The sequence below is a fragment of the Mycotypha africana genome (genome assembly GCF_025528875.1).
Source record: "Mycotypha africana strain NRRL 2978 chromosome Unknown BDF20scaffold_11, whole genome shotgun sequence".
Taxonomy (NCBI): Eukaryota; Fungi; Mucoromycota; class Mucoromycetes; order Mucorales; family Mycotyphaceae; genus Mycotypha; species Mycotypha africana.
This window is the reverse complement of record NW_026515735.1, coordinates 569810-591099: the sequence shown is the minus strand read 5'-3', so window position 1 is coordinate 591099 and position 21290 is coordinate 569810. Positions and strand designations below refer to the sequence as shown.

Here is a 21290-nt window from a genome sequence, read left to right as displayed (position 1 = left end):
ATCAAGCTCTTTGATTTAGCACGTAGCGCAGATAAAGCTCATCAATAAAATGCGCATGTCTATGGATGTGTTTGGAAGGAATTTTTGTTGTTTGTCACTTATATCCTTAATACAACTAAAAAAATAATAATAATACTGCCCACCTACCTTATTCCTGGTGGCCTCACTTCTTTAAAATACTTTAAAGCATCAGGCACAGAAACTTTCAATTTTTCAATCATGTAACAACATATAAAAAACCCGGTTCTATTGAACCCATAATGGCAATGTACAGCAATCTGTGCATCTGGTATCTTTTTCCAACAAGAAGATGCAATTTCAATGAATTTGGCCACTTCTTCTTTCGTAGGAGGTATTTTTGATACTGTTTTGAATTTGATATACTCAATACGGGAATGCTCAAAGTCGCTTGAACGATAAGGCGGTGTGTCATTGGAGATATCGATTATAAACCGGATATCAGGATATTTTGCCAGAAGGGCTGATGGGCAATGTGAGGTATCTGTTTGACGCATCACTTTCATAGCCCTAAATAATGATGGCCCAACGGGTTTTTCTGTAATGTTGGCAATGCCAGCCCACTTAACCAATCAAAAAGTATTCGATATTTAGGCTGAAACGAAAAATCAATTGAACGTGCGTTATCTTACCTTGGCATAATTCTTCAAGTCCCACTTATTCTCACCTTTGGTTTTATGCAGAATTTGCCATGCACCACTTAATGTATCTAGGCTACAATTCTTTATCAGAAATTCTGAGATTACTGGATTGACCAGTTCGGGACGAATAACCATAGGTAAATGTCCCACGTCTGGAATGATATAAGGAACAGGAACGCGAGTGTTGCTGTTGTTTGGCTTTCGTGTCACTGTTGTATCCACTGGTTGCTGCTGCTGTATGAGATCACTGAGAGGTTCTATTCCAAGTAAATAATCTCGGATGATGTTCATCTCTGCCGGAGGAGTAATTGAATCCACGCTACCACCAATCAACAATACGCCAGTCTCAATTTTTTGGTACGTATCTCTGGATGGAAAAGTGGCACCGCTTACAAACCGTTTATAGACAGCAGATCTACTTTGTAAGTTCCAGCACAATTGACTACAATAGTGCATAGTTAACTCGTGTGTCTCTTCTGTCAAGACATGGATCAATAATATTGTCATGGTGGATAACCTTACTCTCTACGTATGTCTTCACTCGCATCTTTCATATTCAGTAAGCGGTCAACACTTATTGAATAAAGCCCTCCTTTTCTATCGGCTGTTCTAGCACAATCAAATAACCAGTCTGGTATGAATTTTAATCGTTCTTTGCTCTTCAATTGTGCATCATTAATATGTGCTTTTGGTGCTATTAAAACCAAGCCTTTCAAAAGTGGCTGAACGTCCGGTGATGCAGCAATGAGAGAGGCAAGTGCACAACCATAAGAGTGCGCAATAATAACAGTCGAAGGGTAGTTGTAACGTTCTAAGAGTAATGTTTTGATATCGTTGACTAGTGAAGCAGTTTTGTAAGAATCCCAGCTAGATCAAGCACGATAATAACGGTTTTAATCGCTTGTTCCAGTGCGATATTATACAAAGCAATAAACTCTCTTTATGAAAACTTACTCTTTCGCTACTTCACTTTTACCGCAACCCAAAAGATCAATAGCTAAAATGTGGGCTGTTTTAGAAAAATACTCAATCTGATACTTCCATTGTGAAACCTTAAGTGAGAAGAAAGAGATTTTAGGTCAGTTCATACGCGCTTGCGCTGCAGAAATCTCATTTGGCTATCTTTGGTACCTGGCCTCCTAGACCGTGAATAAACACTATCAATGGCACTTTGCTGCCTAATTCGTGAATAATATGCACAATTCGAAGCGTATGTCCATTCAGTTTGACGTATTGTGTATTATCGGCAATGATTCCTGGTTCGGCTAATAAAAATGTAATAGTTGAGATGTGCTGTCTCAGCCTTCTTAATGTATGTAACGGGTACTCTTACAGCGATTTGTTAACTCAATCTCCAGCAATGCCTCTTTTAGATCTCGACGGCAAATCAGGAAGTATATTTTTTTTGATAAACTAACTCTTCTGTCACGTAATAACAAGTAATAGAAGCCGAGAGTTCCCGCTAGTAAGTAAACTACGACAGCTATTCCACTTTGTGTATCAAATGGGAGTACGTTTCTCAGCATCTTGAGATGTGCACTTGAGTAAAGTATGTAATTTCCATAAAAATGCTTGTTCACCCTTTCCTACTGGCACACCTGACCTTAAAGACCCGAATATAAAAGGAAACTTCGAACTGAGCTGATATTCGTTCTTCCCTAACAAAACAATTTGACTTTTTGACATCAATGCCAAAGAAGAAAACGAATGCCACTTCCAACAAGGAAGAAGGTAACGGCGAGAATCAGTTATTTAAGGATTTTGGATTGAGTCTAAGTCACAGCTTTTTACTTTTATAATTGTCAGAATCGATCATTTTAGAATATTTAACCAAAACCAATAGACCATATAGTGCCAGTATATGACAAATTATTATCTCGCAATAACATTGGCTTCACCATCATTTTTCTACTCACTCATTGTACGGTCTAATATATACCTCATAGCTGATATATTCAACAATTTGCATGCGACAATATCTAAGGGCAACATAACGAAAACACTTGATAAATTGATTGAAGATGAGGTTGTCGTTTCAAAGACGTACGGGAAACAGGTCATTTATTCTGTGAAACAGCAGACCGACAATCAGCCGACACCAGAAGAAGTCGAAGCAATTGAGAAAAAAACAGCTGAATTACAAGAAAAGTATGATGCATTAGCCCAAGATAATAAAAAAGCCGAACAAGGTATTTCCTGTCAACATTCTTGAAACATGCTATCTATCGGACTGCGCAAATTAATTAGCAACAATTCGGTTATACAGTGTTGTCAAGTATCAAACATGAGCCAACCACAGCAGAAGCCAAGGAACTAGTAGAAAAATTAAAACAGCAGGTCAGTAAGTGAGTGTAGCTACAATGCTCGTTCAAAACATTTATCAATCATTGACGCATATCACGTAAAAAGAATCAGCAATTACAAGAGAAATTGAATAATTTAAAGAGTGGGACCATTCTAATCCCACCAGAAAAGAGAAAGAGAGCTAATGAAGACTATGAACGGAACAGAAACTTATGGAAAAAGAGACGAGGCATGGTAAAGTTACTGAACCATAGACCGAAGGTTTGCATTTTTCATTTTTATAATACAGCTGTTCTCTACAGTTCAGAGACATCTTTAGGACTATTACTGAGCATTATCCTGGTAATCCAAATCAACTGAAAGAAGAAATCGGTATTGAGGAAGATCCTATACCCTTCGAGCAAGACCCGCTTCAACAATAATGCCGCAATTATTTCCACTTTCTAAAACAATTTTCATACATCTGTCTTTTTGCTCTATATTATAGCATAAAATTGTGATTAGCTTGCAGTTTGCTCCATATATTTATCTTCATTGTACATTAAAGATTTCATAAACAAATGCAATATTTATACCTATTATATTGATGTCGAGTATTGCCGCACTTGAAAATAACAAGCCACGTTTAACCCACCCTTTGGAAAACTTCTGAGGTGTGAAATGAGGATAGGCAACTTCTTTGTTCGTGTTTCTAAATGAATAAACACATTCGATTAGCATAAACGAGCTACTATGATTATTTGTCTCTGACTAAAGTTATGGAAAGAGCTCAGTTTTAAGCCCTTTGAACTATGTATACACGTTGAGACATCAAAGTTGAGAACTGCTCCAACAAATCGTTCTTCATTCGACCTTATCTAGGACTATTACAAATCAAATATCATCCAAAGAATTAAGCGAAAAGTTATAGTCACTTCATTTATGAAAATAGCTTTTTACAAGACATAGGCAGTTTTTCTATTGGAATACAAGCGTTTATATAAATAGAAAGGAAGTTACTTGCAGAGGTTTATGAATATATACAGGGTTCTGGAAGTAAGAGATTTGCAAAGGTAAGATTTTCAGCCACTGATGAATGACTAAAAAGTTTGTTTTCATTGTTCAATATCATTTACTTCAACTTCTTGTTCTTCTTCATCATCAGATTTATCAGGTAAATCGTATTCATAACAGATATCCCATCTTGATCCTGGCGATTTTGCACTGACATACTTTATGAACCGCATAACACCTTCGTCTCTCAGAACAATTGATAGTTCATTATGCCCAGCAGGTAATGTCAATAATGCACCATCCTCATCAGCCGCTTTATATGTAGCAGGGTCTTCCTCATCATCATGCGGTGCCATATAACATTCATAACCGCCAATGTCACCGTCTTTCCATAAAGCTGCCTTATCCACTGTACAAAAAGTTACATCCAATACTCCTTGACTTCTTTTGTTGGTAGTGGCTAAAGTATAATCATGTCCTGGACGGAAGCGTCGTGCCTCACCACGATAGCCAATAGGCAGAATTTGTACAATCGAATTCAACCATAGTCTAAAAGATTCCGATTCGAACTTAGATCTCAAGTAAGCAAAGATATCGTCATTCTTATCTGTGCTCTTGTTGATCATGTATCTGAGTTGATGTGGTGGACCTTGAACTACCCAGTCTTTCGTTACGCCTGTGCCATGAGGAACAATACCTTCCTTATTTTCATACAAGTTGTCTTTCTTATCCAAGGCAATAGTAGCACTTTCCAACCTAGCTAAGGTAGCTTCACTCAAAAATTGCTTACATTGAATTGCTGATTCATCCAAGAACTTTTCCGACATTTGGGATATCACTTTCAAATCCAAATAATGGGGATTCATCCACTCTGCTAGGTCTACTAGCACATCTTCTGTAAGTCCTACAATTTCTTCCTCTTGAGGATTCTGAACGGCATACCGTGTATAGTAATCCTCCGCATTTTGCTCTTCTTGCAATTGTTGTAGTGATGATTTTGCAACGTCTTCTTCATTGCCTGCATTTGGATCATAGCCGATTTCTCCTTTTTGAGGTATATGAAACCACCCAGAAATACTTAAACGGTTTCCTGTTCCGACCACTTCTTCGACTGAGTGGAAGGAATGACCAGGCTGAACTGTGAACATTACAAATTGATTCCATTGAGGAGGGATGCTGACAGTAGGCTCGGATGCAGGTGTACCCTTCTTTATGACAGGATACAATTCCAAAGCACCACCTTCTTTAGGTAGCCAAGGAATATCAGGATCCGTCAGATATAAGATATACGACACTCGACGAGTGCCAATCACATCATCGTGGTTTAACAAGTGACAGCCAGTTTGGTAAGAATTGATACTCATATCCATTTTAGATCCAGATAAAGGGCCGCAGCCTGTTACTTGAGAAATGAAGGAACGGAACTCAGACGAATATATGCTATTGCGAAGTTCGAACAAGCTCGATAATTGCTCCAGTTCATGTTTAGGAAGACCATCAAGATTCGCTAAATCGCCGGTCTGGAGTACCTTTTGTTAGATATTGCCAATATCGATAGTAAGTTAACGGGCCGATACATTACAAAATAGAGAGTTACCATGCTATATGTACTTTGTATATATCTGTCTCCTTTAAAGTAAAGTGTAAACTACGTAAAATCTCTTTCTGAACTCTTCTCAACAAACCATCTTCAAAAAGCTGGTCAATTTTACAATGAAGATATGGCTTGGACTGTTTGAAAGATTCTTCAATAGCCTTTAAGGATTCATGCTCGAATAAACCCTTATAAAACTTGCTTTCGACGTTATCATCAAGCTTCTGTCTCTTGTTGGACATTTGTTGAAAGTTGAGCAAAAAAAGCGTAAAAAGAAGAAACTATAAAAGAGGCTTTTTGTGTCCCTGGAAGAAAATCAGAAATTGAAAAAGAAAAAGCGGGGAATCCAATTTGACAGCTTCTTCTGACAATCTTGGGGGTGGTGCAGTCGCATAATCATATTTTTGAATTTCCGCTCGATGAAGGAGGGTCATCTCGTTCAAGGCGGTTGTTACAATTCGTATATGCAGTTTTGCTTCACAATTAGGCTATAGTTTGGTGTATCATACAAAACACAGTAGAACAAACAGCATACGTCAGCAGAAACGAAACAGGGAAAATAATTATGTACCGATAAGACTCTTGTAAGTAGAATAGTTATGAAAGGATATACTCGAAAGAAGAGCTCCGGATTTTGAGATAGTCTGCATAAGAGAAAAGAATTTGCTGCAAGATCAGTTTCGCTGAAATCAGCCGTAAACTGAAATTCTGTCAACTTCAGCATATACTTGTGTACAAATGGATTTGTTATTGTATTCGAATCGAATGACTTCAATTCTGAACACAAAGATTCTTTGCACGACATCAGACGCAACCATTTTTCACTATGAATGACCTTTAATTGCTTCATTTTTGTTGCCTTTATTCTTCTCGAATTAGTCTTGCAGCAATATATATCCTCAATGAACGTATGTGTCGAAGATAAAATACCCGATTAATAAACAAGTATCTCAACTTGGTCCTCAATGTTATATAGGGCTCTTTTTCTTATACGCACTATACACCAGATAAAGGGTATGCCAATCCAACAATTAAATAATGGCTTTCAAATTCATGCTTCCTAATAAGCATATTGCTCCAGCTTACCCGTTACCACTAAAGTCATGATGGCTTCACCCATTGAAAAACCACGTATTTTATTGATGGGTTTACCTAGGTAAAAATGGACTACACTGTCTTGCATTAGCCGTTGGGATGTGGTACGGATTTTGAAGGCCTTTGGACTAAAAGATTCAATTTCTTCTATGACTGGAACCGCTATTATCTTTAGAAGTGGGAAATCAAGTATACAAGCAGTTGTTTTTGGTAATATGGCACCTCACGATACAATATTCTTAGAAAGTACATCGAAGATTGAGAAAGAAGAAGTCGCGTAAGAAGGAAAAAAGTTCGAGGTCAATAGAGAAAGACAGAGAACAGGCCACTGATAAGTTACGTTTTGAAGTCGATCATTCATAGACTTCCAAATATGGGATTTTCCTGGCCAAATTGATTATTTTGACGATTCACCTTATAATACAAGGGAAATATTTGGCACTGTAGGAACGCTTGTTTTCGTCATTGATGCTCAAGATGACTATGTGGATGCTTTACATAGATTACAGTATACGATTGTTAGAGTTTACCAGATAAATCCTGAAATCACCTTTGAAATTCTGATTCATAAAGTGGATGGACTGACTGAGGAGCATAAAGAAGGTAAATAGGAAAAATATCGACGAAAGTTAGCGTTTTGTAGTCAGTTATTGATCTTTATATGGCGTTCAACTGCATAGACGTTAGAAACGACATCATCACGAAAATGTATGAATATTTAATAGACTCGAAACAGGAGAAAGATATACATTTGTTTTATCATATGACGACTATTTATGATAACTCAATCTATGAAGCATTTAGCAAAATCATCCAAAAGTTAATAAGAGAATTACCAGCGCTGGAGAAATTGCTTGATATATTGAGAGCCGTAAGATAATGCTTCTCAATCTTGTTCTGATTTATGGCAGAAAGTCGCAAGGCTCGTCATTTTTCTCACCTACTCTAATTGTAGAATTCAGGCTTAGAAAAGACCTATTTGTTCGATATCCTAACGAAGATCTACATTGCCACAGACAGCACACCCGCGGAAATCGATTCGTATGAACTGTGCTCAGATATGATTGATGTAGTTGTTGATATAGACTACATTTACGGGTAAATGATAGAAATATATCGGCTATTTGACATCAAAAATGTCATATTTAGCCAGTTTTTTTGCTGACCATATTTTAGTCCTCAAAGCGGTTCAAAGCCTTTATTTGGTTCAGAAGGCACACCAAACGATGAAAATATAATCAATGATCTCAATGTTGGTAGCGTATTTGACAAACAGAGCAACAATCATTATCAAATATCTGCAGACGCAGCTGAAGCATCGGCGCCAGCCTTGAAAGCGCCAAGCATTATTAAATTGAAAAACGGAGATATCCTTTACATGAAAGAAATTAACAGGTTAGCTGATTGCGAAACAACTTAGAGCAGCAAGAAACGGACCGTTTCTGAAATAGCGACTAAAATCTTCTATATATGTCCTGTTAGCCTATTGGTGTTGATTTGCATGATAAAGAACGACAACTACAAAAAGTATGGATTACTAGATTATAACCTGCAGCAGTTTATTGATGCTGTTAACGAGTTGTTTGCTTACTCAATACAACAGAGAAGGAAGGAAAAGGGAAAGAGCCTAGCTTTTTATGGAAATGAAAAGGGAAAACGGCAATAAATTTAAGCGTTATAAGGCTCGGTTGAATATTTCCGGCGCCGAAGTGGATATCCCTGCATGTATGCCTCATAGCGATGTTCATTAAATTGAATCTCATATCAAAAACATGTTATGAACCTGCTAATCGCATGGAAATAAACTCATAACTTGTAAATAAACATGATTATTTTGTCGTATTTCTTTTACTGCTATAAAAGGTAATTTGACTGATCTTCGGTTTCAGCACAGCCAATATGCGTTTTGGAAGGCGAAAATGATGGGGCAGGAAGAGCAAAAAGAAGTTCTGCCAAAGTACCAATATTATGCTACTGATCGATACGGTTTCGATGGCGGTTTCGGTTTTAATTTTGTCGTAGAATGGTAATCATCGGTCAGCTTTTCCATTGTCCGCTTTTCCTCAGATTTGCTAAGGCCCAAGTATTTTGATGTTTCTCTCTTTCTCCTTTTTACACCTGTCTTTTCTTTATACCGTCTGATTCACGGTTCGATTCTTCAGCGATACTCTTTGTAGAATGCTCACTAGTTTATCGTTTCCTTTGCTTCTTTTGGCGCTGAGTGCTTTTACACCAACAAATGCCAGCAAAAGCGTGACAAATATTTCGGATTGCCCGAAATTGACGCCTAGAAATGGAACTAACAGCGTACACGATCTTCGTATCGATGATATCAAAGTAGTGGGAGCATTGGGCGATAGGTAAAAAGTATTTGCAGATCAGATGAATAGCTCAGATACTTACGTATCATAATGATGCTTCGCGTACTTTGCTTAGTATTACTGCAGGATTTGGTATACTTGGATATGACGCCACCCTACCGCCGCTGCTCGGTTTATTGGACAGTTATAATGAATATAGAGGACTCAGTTATAGTATCGGTGGCGATGAGAAAGCATACACAGTTCCTAACTATATCAAACATTTTCAACCACGTTTAAATGGATATTCAACAGGCAAGCATATTGGCGAATACTGCAATGGTAAAATTCAAGCAATGTATTTGTCTAGACATTTAGACGTCGAACTTATATATATTTCTTCCCCTAATTATAGCTGATAACTGTGCTGCTAATTGTAAGTTTGAGAAAACTAGTTCATTCTCGGGGAAGGTTTTACCGTAAGCTGACGTTCTCTTATATTAAGATTTACCTGATCAGGATGAACTGAATGCTGCCCAAAGCGGCGCGATAGCTATGAACCTAGATCATGAATTGGACTATCTAATTAAGCGTAAGAACCTCGATTAAAAAATGCGACGTGAAATTGCGTACCTTTGATACTGACACCCATTTATTTGCTTCGCTTGGAATAGAAATGAGAAATATGAAAAATATTGATTTCGATAAGGATTGGAAAATGATCAATATTCAAATTGGCTCAAACGATATGTGTGGTGCCTGCAATACTTCTTATTCAGACGAAGTGACGCCTGACAAATTTGGCAACTATGTTGAAAAAGTTATTGAGAGGATTGAACGAAATATTCCACGAGTCCTTATCAACTTAATTGGCACCTTCAACGTTTCTGAAGTGTTTCCGCTGACGGCAAATCACCCTGAGTATTGTCATAATCAAAACGCAACAAATGGGAAAGAGCACCATTCTTGCGCTTGTTCGGCGACACCCGAGGGTTTAGCCACGTTGTATAATTTATCTGCTGGTAAGTATCCAGTATTGAGATAGCAGTAATTCCTAGCGTAACAATCAAACGGATTTTCTAACATTGGCAAACATTTGCTTTTTGATATGTTCCTAGCTTACAATGAAAGATTGTACTCTATTTATAAAAAGTATCAAAAAACAAAGAAGGATGATTTTGCAGTAGTTTACCAACAAAGTAATATCAATATCTCAGGGTTTCCTCTAGATTTCTTTAGGTATAATAAGTTATTTTTTGGAAATTGAATTACGCATTAACGATCTAACCTAAATGAATCATGCTGTGTAGTAATTTGGACTGTTTTCATCCAGGATTGAGAGGTCATCAATGGGTCTCGAAGATTATTTGGAATCAGCTCTTTTTGAAGCAAGAGCAAAAACCGAGAGTCTTTAATTTCAATGAAACGGAACAGCTCTATTGCCCTGTTGATTCTGATAGAATTGCCACTGATTAAGTCTCTCTAGAGTTTAATATTATATTTATTGTAGATTACAACTTCTCTGCTTACTATCAATCCATTTACCAATCCATTATTTCACCTTATTCTTTTTCTCAGTTATTGATAAAAGCAGACCCTTCTTTGTACGTCAATACCTGATTTTGTGCTTCACGGTTAACGGTGTAAGACAGTTTTGAAATTAGCGTACATACATTGGTTGATATGTAAAAAGCATATTGAAGGCTTTTAGAAAGGCCGTATGTATCATATTTCAAAACTAGTAGTCACTTCGTGTTACATTAAACCAGAATTAGCTTTTGCGCATTCATGTCGATCCACTTCAATTAAGAAACTGCATGAATGAAAATATAGGTTGTTTCCATCTGATAAGGCCTCATACCGCCATTCCTTCGGTTTCAGTTTTTCAAGAGTGACTTAATCTGAGACCCAATTGAACAGAAACAGTTTATATGGGAAGTTGATTGTGCCTATTTTTTGATTTGTTTGCTTTCTTTTTTTTTTTGCATTTTATTACTAATTCCCTTCAGACTCGAGAGTGAGAGAAAATGGCTTCATTTTACGACGAAGTAAGTAAAGACTGTTTAGGTTATACACTAAGGTACATTAGAATTAATCTTTTTGAGCATTATAGATCGAGATTGAGGACATGGATTATAATGAGGAAGAAGATGTTTATACGTATCCTTGTCCCTGCGGTGACAAGTTTATGATTTCCACTGTAAGTGATTGTTATAAAAAGCAAGCAATGGAGATGTAAAAACATGCCATATTCATCTTTACGTACAATTAGGACGAGTTAATTGACGGTTCTGATGTCGCACAGTGTCCCTCCTGTTCGCTCATCATTAGAGTCATTTATGACCCAGCCGATTTCGTTGATGAAGCTGATGAAGAGACATCATTTGAGGTTACACCCACCTTGATTACTGCTTAAACTCAACGGACATTACAAAAAAGCATACCCTTCGAAAACTCAATCATTTATCACTTGTAAGCGACATCGTCTAAAATTTACAGTTTTTAATTCTTAACATACACTCACTTTTCTATAATTAAGTGATGTTGCATTTTTTCTGTCCCTTTTCTGTCCCATAAAAAGAAAAAAAAAAAAAAAAAAAAAAGGAAGAAAAACCCAACTTTTTCTATGATTCATGAACGGAACTTTTAATTGTTAAGTTCTGAGTCATTCGAGACCACTCAAAGTATTAACGTTCAATGCTCATAGTGAAAATAAAGATCGTCTTGCGTTGCACAAGTCAATTAAATAACTTCATATTTTGGAATGGTATGAACGAGGTCTTTATATTTAAGACAATACATTGCTGAAAAAGTTCTCCATCCCCATCTTCCTTCTTCCACGCTTATTGTCAACTTAATACTTCCCTTACGTTCATTTGCTAGTACTCCCCTTCCCCTCCTTCCTTTTGCTATCTGCAAGATCAAAGAATGAAATACTTTCAATTCTGCCTTTTAATGGCAGCATCGTTCCTCGGCCATGCATTTGCTAATAGCTTCGAACATTTATTAACTTCAGGAAATGGCAACTATATCCTGCAACTGAACCACACAACTTGTATCAAACACTGTACGTAGTATAGTTTGCTCTATTCACAGTAAAACGTTCCAAATTGTGCTATGCCGACTCGAATAATTGATGGTTTTTTCATTCTTCAAAAATATAGTCGTTCCTCGCTTTATTGAAGGTGCTTTTCAAATATTTAACCACTCATCACACCCTCACTGGCATTTGTTTGAAAAGTCCAGCACTCGAATTTCTCGCAGAGATACAGGCGATGACCAAGTTCATGTATTTGATGCCTATGATTTTGGCAGTTCGTTCAAAGCTATTAGCGTTCATTTCAATCATTTAAACATAGTACAAAACCTGTTGACATCTTTTACAGATGATATCATTAAATTCATTCCTGACGAGGATATTGAATTTGACTTGTCAAGTACAAGTGGTAAAACTAGCATGCGCTCCAAACGGGTTGAAAGTAATCATAGAAGAAAAAGAATTGGAAATTTTGATTTTGACAGCTTTGAACATGACACCAATTGCCCGTTCAAGCATCCTAATGATGAACATACTTCTTCTCAACTCGGATATGCTCATAGCAATAAAGTTTTAGATTCTATTTCAAACAATTCTGCTCTTATCATAAAAAACCAAAGCAGCAAAAAAACCAGTACAAGGAAAGCTCCAACCAGCAAAACATCAAAGAATAAGACTAATAGTAAGAAGAAATCGACCACGAAAAAGGGCCCTGTAAAAAAAATGTCATCAAATTCCAAAAAGAAACCAGCTTCTTCCAAGAAGGTTTATTTGAAGCAAACCAAAGCTCAATGGAATTTGGCTCGTATTTCTGAACGTAAACGCTCATTGTCAAAGCCTTACATCTATACTGATGGCGCTGGGTAAGCTTTTTGTACAGACTAAAGTTAAGCCCTGTCTCTAGTAACACGGATACAATTTGTTAATACTTTTTCTGCTCCTTTAAAATAATCCCTTAAACACATAGTTCTGGCACTTATGTCTACGTTATCGATGACGGCTTGAATACTGGACATGTTGAATTTGGTGGTCGCGCTAAATGGGGTTGGTCAGCTTACTCAGACACTTCTAAACTTGGAGAAGGCCACGGTACTCATGTAGCAGGGATTATTGGTAGCAAAACATATGGTGTCGCTAAGAAAGCAAACCTTATTGCTGTCCAAGTCCTAAATGATGAGGGAGTAGGTTCTGTTTCCAGTTTATTAGCCGGACTTCAATGGGTAACGAAGGATGTTAAAACGCACGCATTAAAGGGAAAAGCTATCATCAATATGTCTCTCGGTGTACGTAAATCCGAGACATCTAATACGGCTATAAAAGCCCTCAACTCGGCTATCACTGCTGTAGTCGATGATGGTGTTCCTTTAATTGCTGCTGCTGGTAATTGGAACTCGGACGCTTGTGACGTTCTCCCTGCGAGTAATCCAAACGTCTTTGCTGTAGCTGCGTCTGATAAGAATGACAAAATGGCAAGCTATAGCTGTTGGGGCAAATGCGTTCAATTACTTGCTCCTGGAGATAACATTAAGAGCACTTTCATAAAATCCAAAACTTCCACTACCACTATGTCAGGTACTTCCATGGCTGCTCCTCATGTCGCTGGTGTTGCTGCCTTATTGATCAAATCATTAGACAATCCTACACCCGCTAATCTGTATAAGGAATTAGTCAAAGATGCAACACGACAAATTGTATCAAGTGTGCGACGTAGTACTCCTAATCTATTGTTATATAACGGACAAGAACTCACTTCCACTTAATTTATCGATTCTATAAATGTTATTTGTTTTAGTTCTATTGTAACTATGAATGTTCAGGATATTTACTGTTCAAATGAGGCATTTGCAACCGATGTTTGTCTATCATTAGCTTACAATTGTCAAGATTCTTCAGCTGACAAACGGTTGGTTTTGTTGTTTGAAATCAAAAACCTTATTGCTGTTACTTTACTTCGTTTTTTTTTTTTATGCAGATGAAACAGAATTTATTATTTATTTGGTGTACGCTTTCTCACACAAACGGCATCCATAGATATCATAAATTCTGCTTTGGTTTATTAATGCTGTCTTGGTTTATATTTCAGCTTAGAATTTTCGATAGATTTTCTCCGCCTGACGCTTCGATTGAAGATGAAAGCAATTCACTTCCAGGATATAAATGGTTGCTGTTACCAATTAAGTGGAACTATTAAAAGAGATGATCGTGGTGATGGAAGAAGAAGCAACGGCAATTTAGAGAAAGTAAACTTCCTTCTCTAAGATTGATCCAGATAAATGGATTATTAATGTGATCAAAAAATGAGAGTATAAATTTTTGTTACTCTACTTGCTCGCTTTTAACTCTTCATAGCATAGAACTTCTGTAACCTTTCATTGGAGCTTAGCGCTACAATAGAGGAAACATCTGTTTTCTTTTGACATTAATGATATGGATAGAAACATATTGTTTCTTGCGTGTATTTGTTGTATATTCATATCTATGCGTGACCTAGCAAATTCTTCGACTTGGATACCATTGACAAGTTTTGATTATCGGCCTCCTGTGGGCTTCAGTAATTATCAACTCTCGTTTTCTACAGCAGTATCACTTTGCACCGAAGTTGTAAACTTGATCAATAATTGCGATGTTTCTGTAGAGGACGCCCAAGAAGCAAGGCGAGTGGCGCTATCTGAACCTTTTTATAGAGCTAGACTTGCATTTCGCGTGAAATGACTGACAAAGCTGCTGCTTTAACATGTAAGCGATGAACGAAAAACAGGCTTCAAAAGATTGATGGAAGTGCGTCAGATGCATCATATTAACTTTTAGTAAAAAAATGCTGAGATTACAGTGTAATAGGTTCAAAGAGAAGAAGCCCCTCTTTCCGCGAGGATCACTTTTATTATTTTGCTAGGTTTGAAATGATATTAACCGGAACTATAGTACACAATTTTGCTTTCATCTATGTATAAATCCTTGGCGGTATCGTGCGCTTTTAACTTATCACGATCTTTCAAGTGGGTGTATAAACAAGCTTTCATTAAGACTCATTATAATTTTGATTTATCCAATCATTCTTCAGATTCATATGCCTATTGCATGCCGGAATTTCTTAATTCTTCCAATCGTTTGACAATGAACAGACTGGAATCGAGGAATCGGTCGACACAGTTTACTAAACAGCTTTCCTCAGAGCGATCAAGCTTGTTATTAATCTTGAAAATACATTTATCCTAAAACATAAACAAACGCTCACAATGTAAGTTTTAAGTCTCCATTTGATGCGTGATGCTAATGCATACCCAGCAGGTATCGGTGAAGGAGTGGACAGTTTGCTGAACACGGGCCTTTGCTTGTTCGGCTTCAAGAAACTGCGAATACGCGCAAACGGGACATGTAAGTCAAAATTCGGATCAGCTATTTACAAGAGTCATAGTTTTTCACACTCACTTGTCCAAGTTCACGTTGATCGTTTTCAGAAAATTGAGGTTGAGACATTGTTATAATAGTTTCGGCAAGAAGGTAAAAGCTGTGTCCTCTGTTCTAGCAAGCACTTTTTTTGTGTAGGGGTGTTTTTAATAGTCCGGCCTTACTTCAAGTGTTGATTGGAGAGCAAAACAAGTTTTGGCTTTCTATTGGAAACTGAGCTGTAAACTGTTAAAGCATGAAACTATTCCACATCAAAATTAACTGTCATTATTTCGTCCCTGGAGAAGACATTCCACAATTCATTCTTTTTAATGACTGAAATGACAGTTCAAAAACAAATCTTCACTAAACAAGCTGACGAAAAAATGAAAAGACGTCTTCAAGCTATGCCTCCGACAATGAGGGCACGGCAGTTGAACGTACTTACGTGGGCTTTGTCAATAGGTATTGCATTTTCAAGAGTTCACTAACGACTACAGGACTAAGCAAAGCCAATTTCTTTCCGCAGGTATAAGCGGTTACATTGTGCTCTTCGCTGATTTTGGGCCAGAGAAGAATTGCTACACACCGGTAAAATTTCTTTGACTCTTTTTCGCATAGTGGGAACTAATGCAATCTATATTTATATGTAGATTCGTGAATGGTTTCAGAATAAGAAAAAGCGTTTTTGGTCGCTTAGTGAAGAAGAAAAGAACGAATTGAAAGAACAAGGAAAATTGTAAAACATTATATAACGATTCCCCCACCTTTAAGGAGGTTTGTCAGCCTTCCACTCGATATATATATATATAACTTTTTTGTAACATAAACATGTAAACTAGACACAACGGAAATTAAAGCTGGAGCTTCTATACCTTCATCAACAGACGCATTTTCAACAAACCTTCTTATACCAACTCTAAACACTCAACGTTATAAATCTCTATATAAAAGAAGTAACATTGTATAGATGCGATTTTGTTAATCACATAGGTTGCTATAATTCAGTGCTTAGCAAATAAAAACTTTTCTGGCAGTTCTTTGGCCACAAAGGCTTGCTAATCTTCAAGGACGTAATAGAAACAATACTACCAAAGAAGTACCTCTATATAATTCTTCAGTTTAACATAGTAATGTAATATACGTGAGGCAAGAGTTGTAATCCATTAAAAGGTAGAGTTCCTCATTGGAGCATTAGCGGAACATAAACGAGAGAAAAGGCCACTCTAGTCAAAAAGAAAAAAAGAAAAAAGGCTATCTAATGGGAATGACACCCAAATTTCTTGGATCCTTTATCTTAATATGGCAGATCCAGTATTTGCGCCTCGAGTCTCATTTGAGACTCAAAAGGCGGTTTTGATATTCTTGTTTGACTTATATACCTTATAGCCAAACATAGAGGAAAACAGGGTACTTACCGCAAGAGCTTCAACTTCCTCCTTTTTTTCGCAACTTCAAAAAGACATGCATTATTGATGACTATTTGGTAATCACAAACACTTGGAAAAAGATGATTATGCTCTAAGGTGGTTCTTACAGTTCAGTGAAAGCAGTGTAACAAGCAACAAGGAAACCTACAGTTGAAAACAGAAGATCTTCAATGAAAACTGATAAAATCTTTCAATTAAAAAAAGGTCGACTAGCATTTTAAAGCCGTATCTCTGGTACATATTTACGCTCGCCGCGTTTAAAGATGTTTCTTTGCTTCCTGTTGCACAAAGGCTCCTCTTTACGGACTGTGTTCAAAGAATTAAAACCCCACAATTTTTTGGTCTGTGACTTTAAGTGCGCGCCTGCCCTATGGCATTGCTCCGGGGTGAAAAATGGGCCTGGATTTTCTATCCTTTTTTTATTTGACACATCCCCCTACCCCTCTCCCTCTCTTTTTTTTTTTCTTCTCTTATACTATTGCTTCTTCTTACCAGCACTTTATCATTCATTAAGTAAAATGTTTTCTTTGAAGACTGCAGCAAACAAGATTGCTCTTCCTGCTACTCGTATTGCCTCTCGTAGATGTGCTTCTACTTGCGCTACCAGAACAGGTAAAAATCTTTCATCTACTGAAAATGATTTATGCACTTATCGAACCCCGTACACTAATACTTGAATCTTACATTAATAGCTATGATGTCCACACGTATGGCTCTCAATGCTGGTAACAAGTTTGTAAGTACATATACAGTCAGTAAATCAGAAGTAAGCATAACATACTTATTGATGTGGATGTCAATTACTCTGTTCATTTTGTAGACTGCTAACTTGGTTCGCAGCGCTTACAATGCTGCACCTACCCGTGTTTTTGTTTTCGGTAAGAGAAGCAAGCTATCATTATCATACTTTTTTATTTCCAGTAAGAGTAAAATTGTACTTACATTATTCATATTTTTGGGAAATGTGTTATAAGGTCGTCGTACTATGGCTACTGATGCCGGAGGAAAATTCAGTCGTGGTAAGCCTCACGTCAATATTGGTACTATTGGCCACGTCGATCACGGTAAGACCACCTTAACTGCCGCTATCACCAAGTGCTTGGCTGCCAAGGGTAGTGCACAATTTATGGATTACAACCAAATTGATAAAGCACCCGAAGAGAAGGCTCGTGGTATCACTATTTCTACGGCACACGTCGAATATGAAACTCCTAACCGTCATTATGCCCATGTTGATTGTCCTGGTCACGCAGATTATATTAAGAACATGATTACAGGTGCTGCTCAGGTAAAGCGTATATAAAATGTATAATGAACGAAAGCAAATTGTTCGTGTGAGAAGAATAGAAGTAGTTGACTTTTATTTTATGGATCTGTAGATGGATGGCGCTATTATCGTTGTTTCGGCTACTGATGGTCAAATGCCTCAAACTCGTGAACATTTGTTGTTGGCGCGTCAAGTCGGTGTCCAAAATTTGGTTGTCTTTGTCAACAAGGTTGACCAAGTTGATGACCCTGAGATGCTTGAACTTGTCGAAATGGAGATGCGCGATCTTCTTTCAGAATACGGCTTCGATGGTGAAAATACTCCTATCATCAAGGGTTCCGCTCTGGCCGCTCTCGAGGGCCGTGATGAAGAGATAGGTGAAAAGGCTATTAATGAATTGATGGCTGCTGTTGACGAGCATATCCCTACACCTGTTCGTGATTTAGATAAGCCATTCTTGATGCCTATTGAAGATGTCTTCTCCATTTCCGGTCGTGGTACCGTTGCCACAGGTCGTGTTGAACGTGGTACAGTACAAAAGGGTCAAGATGTCGAAATTGTTGGTATGGGCCCTACCATCAAAACTACTTTGACTGGTATTGAAATGTTCAGAAAGGAATTAGACCGTGGTGAAGCTGGTGATAATATGGGTGCTCTTTTGCGTGGTATTAAGCGTGAGCAAATTCGTCGTGGCCAAGTCATGTGCGCTCCTGGCACTGTTAAATCTCACAAAAAGTTCATGTCTCAAATCTATATTTTGACCAAAGAGGAAGGAGGTCGACACACTCCTTTCGTCAATAACTACCGCCCTCAAATGTTTGTTCGTACAACTGATGTCACCGTCAGCCTTACACATCCTGAAGGTACCGAAAATCCTGATGAAAAACTCGTCATGCCCGGTGATAATGTAGAAATGCAGTGTGAATTGACTCATGATGTTGCCCTTGAGGAAGGTCAACGTTTCACCATCCGTGAAGGTGGTAAGACTGTCGGTACTGGTGTCGTTACGAAGGTCATTGAATAAGTAATTTCGTACTCGTTCATCATCATTATTTGTAAAAACAAATTGTATAGTTAGCTCCCATTTATTTTATTGTTTCCTTAACCTTATCGTCCCCCTGTTCCTTGTTAATCTTTTATTCTACTCTAAAAGCTGTCATTATATACACTTTATCCATTCCCGAAATCCTCGTTAAAAGCTCAAGGTTAAAACTGTTAGTTATAGAAAGTAAACTATTTTATTTAACTTCTCAATATACATAATGGAGGAAGTGACCTTAGGCTGATAGATTGCTCAAGGGCACTTTAGAGGCCAGGATGGAATGATATGTCATGTATTGTATTGTATTGAATACGGGACTCTTCATTCGATCATTTATCTAGACGCACAACTCATTGAGAGTTTTTCTGAAAACGAACGTAACATTGAAATTTACATGGAAGTCAAATTGTCAAGTGCTTGTGCTTACTCCAGTCGATTACAAATCAAAAGTTTGCGAAAAATTCTTTATTTACTGAAAATAAGCATAAAATAATCAAAGTAAAATACCTATTAGCTGTATTGCTTAATCAGATTCTTCCTCTGAGGATTCTTCTTCTGCATTTTCAACCCAATCTAAAAATGGAGCTGCGGCTTTTTTGATTTCTTTGGAAATATCGCGCTCGACATAACGCTTAGACGGCTTTTCACCCCATTTGAGGTACACTTCATCTTCAATAATATCCAAATCATAAAGCTTCATCAGAATAGTAGGGACCTTCTTCAATAAAGCATCCTTATAGTCATTACCAACCAGGCGTTCGATACCGCCTAAGATAGCTTTTTGACACTTTTCATCGGCAACAAACTTTTCAAGTAAGTTTCCGCGCTTGGGAATTTGAGAAACGACATTTTCATCGAAGAGACCTTGGGCCAAAACTTGACAGGCCTTGTATTTACCGAGAACACCTAATTCACGGGCCTTTTCAATTATAGCATCATCTGTGGAGGTCTTGTTTTCCAAAAGCCAGTTACCAAATGCTTCGTACTTATTCTCACCGCCTTCTTCTTCATCATCGTCACCTGTAAAAGCACCAGCACCCTTGACCGAGAGTTCCTTCATACGTTGAGCAACAGCAGCTTCGCTGGTATCCTCAGACCAATCTTCCAAAGCCAACTTACTTTCCATATTAAGGCCAGCGGCTTGCTTTTGTATACGTTGAGAAATAATATCGTCATCTTCGCCATCAGCATCGTCATCACCAGGAGAAGCATTATCAACATCAGCATCTTCACCGATGTTATTAGCTTGAGCGGTAGCAGCTTTGCGTTGCTTGCGAACATTCTTAGAGGCGACGGAAGGAGGGTTCTTCAAAATGAAAGCAGCTAATTTATGGCGCATATCAGCAGTATTTCTTGCACCACAAGCTTTGCAATCCATTTGAATTTCATTATCTTTGATAATAAAATCAGTTTCAGGGTTCTTACAAGAATGGCATAAAACAAATTTGTTAATGAAGCCATCCAAAGTATCTTGAAGCTTAGCAGCGTCATGGTCGCCGTTGACAATATAACGTTCATTTTTATCGTCACATTTGACTTGGGCACCAAGTTCACAACCAAAGTATTTTGTAGGATCTGATTTTCAAACATAGACAAAAAAGGGAAAAAAAAGTCAGATAAGAAACGACATTGAAAATTTTTCAAAGCGTTGAATAAAGTACAAAAGCGCAGTGCTTACATGAAGGAGGACGAGACAAAGCACGAGCAATCTCGGTCATATTGGTGATAACAGTTTTGATACCATTACCCTTGCCTTCAACCTAAATAATTTTTTTTTCAATATTCTAAGTCTTCATATTGACTGATATATATATTTCAACTTTACCTTGGCGCTTAAACGAGGCATCTTATAACGGTAAAAAGAGTCCTTGACATCACGTCTAACGTTGATAGTAGCCATTTCGAATTATTGAATTGTTATTGTTAATTGGTGTTGAGATATAGTGAGTGCTAATAAAGCTGTTATTTGAGAATTTTAAGATTGAATCTTCTTTTTGACTTTAAGAAAATGTTGTATTTGATGCTGCTCTATGCTATCTTTCTGTCCGAGATTTAGATTCCAAATTAATGACATGTACAAGTTTGACAACTTTTTTTTCCTTTTTCTTTCTTTTTCTGTCTGTTGTTAGATATTAGGAAGGTGAGAAGTTGCTCAACAGTATAATAGTTATTTCAACTTATT

At 37.5% G+C, this 21290-nt stretch overlaps 11 protein-coding genes across 11 annotated transcripts; 7 read left to right on the top strand and 4 right to left on the bottom strand.

Moving 5' to 3' along the window:
* Window position 1: 1 nt before the first annotated feature.
* BDF20DRAFT_916478 (uncharacterized protein) lies at window positions 2-2185 on the bottom strand (the record flags this gene model as incomplete). Its single annotated transcript, XM_053084459.1, has 7 exons — window positions 2-59; window positions 148-581; window positions 651-1101; window positions 1182-1526; window positions 1614-1711; window positions 1791-1924; window positions 1993-2185. 7 exons carry the CDS (start codon window positions 2183-2185, stop codon window positions 2-4), a joined length of 1713 nt encoding a protein of 570 aa, XP_052932309.1.
* Window positions 2186-2347: 162 nt separating this feature from the next.
* BDF20DRAFT_916477 (Tat binding protein 1-interacting protein-domain-containing protein) lies at window positions 2348-3385 on the top strand (the record flags this gene model as incomplete). Its single annotated transcript, XM_053084458.1, has 6 exons — window positions 2348-2390; window positions 2466-2516; window positions 2606-2848; window positions 2926-2996; window positions 3069-3197; window positions 3266-3385. 6 exons carry the CDS (start codon window positions 2348-2350, stop codon window positions 3383-3385), a joined length of 657 nt encoding a protein of 218 aa, XP_052932308.1.
* A 523-nt stretch (window positions 3386-3908) lies between these two features.
* Window positions 3909-5872, bottom strand: BDF20DRAFT_893132 (Oxoglutarate and iron-dependent oxygenase degradation C-term-domain-containing protein). Its single transcript, XM_053082334.1, has 3 exons — window positions 5568-5872; window positions 4079-5485; window positions 3909-3992 (listed from the first exon to the last, which is right to left on the bottom strand). The coding sequence occupies exons 1-3, from the start codon at window positions 5790-5792 to the stop codon at window positions 3939-3941; spliced, it is 1686 nt and encodes a 561-aa protein (XP_052932307.1). The 5' UTR covers window positions 5793-5872; the 3' UTR covers window positions 3909-3938.
* An 850-nt stretch (window positions 5873-6722) lies between these two features.
* Window positions 6723-8480, top strand: BDF20DRAFT_893120 (Gtr1/RagA G protein Gtr2). Its single transcript, XM_053082333.1, has 6 exons — window positions 6723-6922; window positions 6995-7248; window positions 7326-7516; window positions 7601-7743; window positions 7822-8040; window positions 8128-8480. The coding sequence occupies exons 1-6, from the start codon at window positions 6795-6797 to the stop codon at window positions 8309-8311; spliced, it is 1119 nt and encodes a 372-aa protein (XP_052932306.1). The 5' UTR covers window positions 6723-6794; the 3' UTR covers window positions 8312-8480.
* A 343-nt stretch (window positions 8481-8823) lies between these two features.
* On the top strand, window positions 8824-10212 carry BDF20DRAFT_827354 (uncharacterized protein; the record flags this gene model as incomplete). Its single annotated transcript, XM_053078157.1, has 6 exons — window positions 8824-9005; window positions 9082-9287; window positions 9361-9381; window positions 9451-9537; window positions 9620-9967; window positions 10064-10212. 6 exons carry the CDS (start codon window positions 8824-8826, stop codon window positions 10210-10212), a joined length of 993 nt encoding a protein of 330 aa, XP_052932305.1.
* A 760-nt stretch (window positions 10213-10972) lies between these two features.
* BDF20DRAFT_792270 (uncharacterized protein) lies at window positions 10973-11325 on the top strand (the record flags this gene model as incomplete). Its single annotated transcript, XM_053076211.1, has 3 exons — window positions 10973-10993; window positions 11059-11145; window positions 11218-11325. Coding segments are annotated over 3 exons (216 nt in total), but the record flags the coding sequence as incomplete, so codon positions are not given.
* Window positions 11326-11900: 575 nt separating this feature from the next.
* Window positions 11901-13742, top strand: BDF20DRAFT_827060 (peptidase S8/S53 domain-containing protein; the record flags this gene model as incomplete). Its single annotated transcript, XM_053078133.1, has 3 exons — window positions 11901-12012; window positions 12110-12845; window positions 12950-13742. The coding sequence occupies 3 exons, from the start codon at window positions 11901-11903 to the stop codon at window positions 13740-13742; spliced, it is 1641 nt and encodes a 546-aa protein (XP_052932303.1).
* Window positions 13743-15053: 1311 nt separating this feature from the next.
* Window positions 15054-15459, bottom strand: BDF20DRAFT_826790 (Tim10/DDP family zinc finger-domain-containing protein; the record flags this gene model as incomplete). Its single annotated transcript, XM_053078110.1, has 3 exons — window positions 15054-15194; window positions 15264-15332; window positions 15412-15459. 3 exons carry the CDS (start codon window positions 15457-15459, stop codon window positions 15054-15056), a joined length of 258 nt encoding a protein of 85 aa, XP_052932302.1.
* A 242-nt stretch (window positions 15460-15701) lies between these two features.
* On the top strand, window positions 15702-16227 carry BDF20DRAFT_839037 (uncharacterized protein; the record flags this gene model as incomplete). The annotated part of the gene is made up of 4 exons (XM_053079235.1): window positions 15702-15809; window positions 15835-15960; window positions 16023-16108; window positions 16212-16227. 4 exons carry the CDS (start codon window positions 15702-15704, stop codon window positions 16225-16227), a joined length of 336 nt encoding a protein of 111 aa, XP_052932301.1.
* Window positions 16228-17317: 1090 nt separating this feature from the next.
* Window positions 17318-19090, top strand: BDF20DRAFT_839036 (elongation factor Tu; the record flags this gene model as incomplete). The annotated part of the gene is made up of 5 exons (XM_053079234.1): window positions 17318-17411; window positions 17492-17565; window positions 17620-17677; window positions 17774-18087; window positions 18179-19090. 5 exons carry the CDS (start codon window positions 17318-17320, stop codon window positions 19088-19090), a joined length of 1452 nt encoding a protein of 483 aa, XP_052932300.1.
* Window positions 19091-19631: 541 nt separating this feature from the next.
* BDF20DRAFT_826653 (domain found in IF2B/IF5-domain-containing protein) lies at window positions 19632-21008 on the bottom strand (the record flags this gene model as incomplete). The annotated part of the gene is made up of 3 exons (XM_053078091.1): window positions 19632-20683; window positions 20787-20868; window positions 20934-21008. The coding sequence occupies 3 exons, from the start codon at window positions 21006-21008 to the stop codon at window positions 19632-19634; spliced, it is 1209 nt and encodes a 402-aa protein (XP_052932299.1).
* Between the last annotated feature and the right edge of the window lie 282 nt (window positions 21009-21290).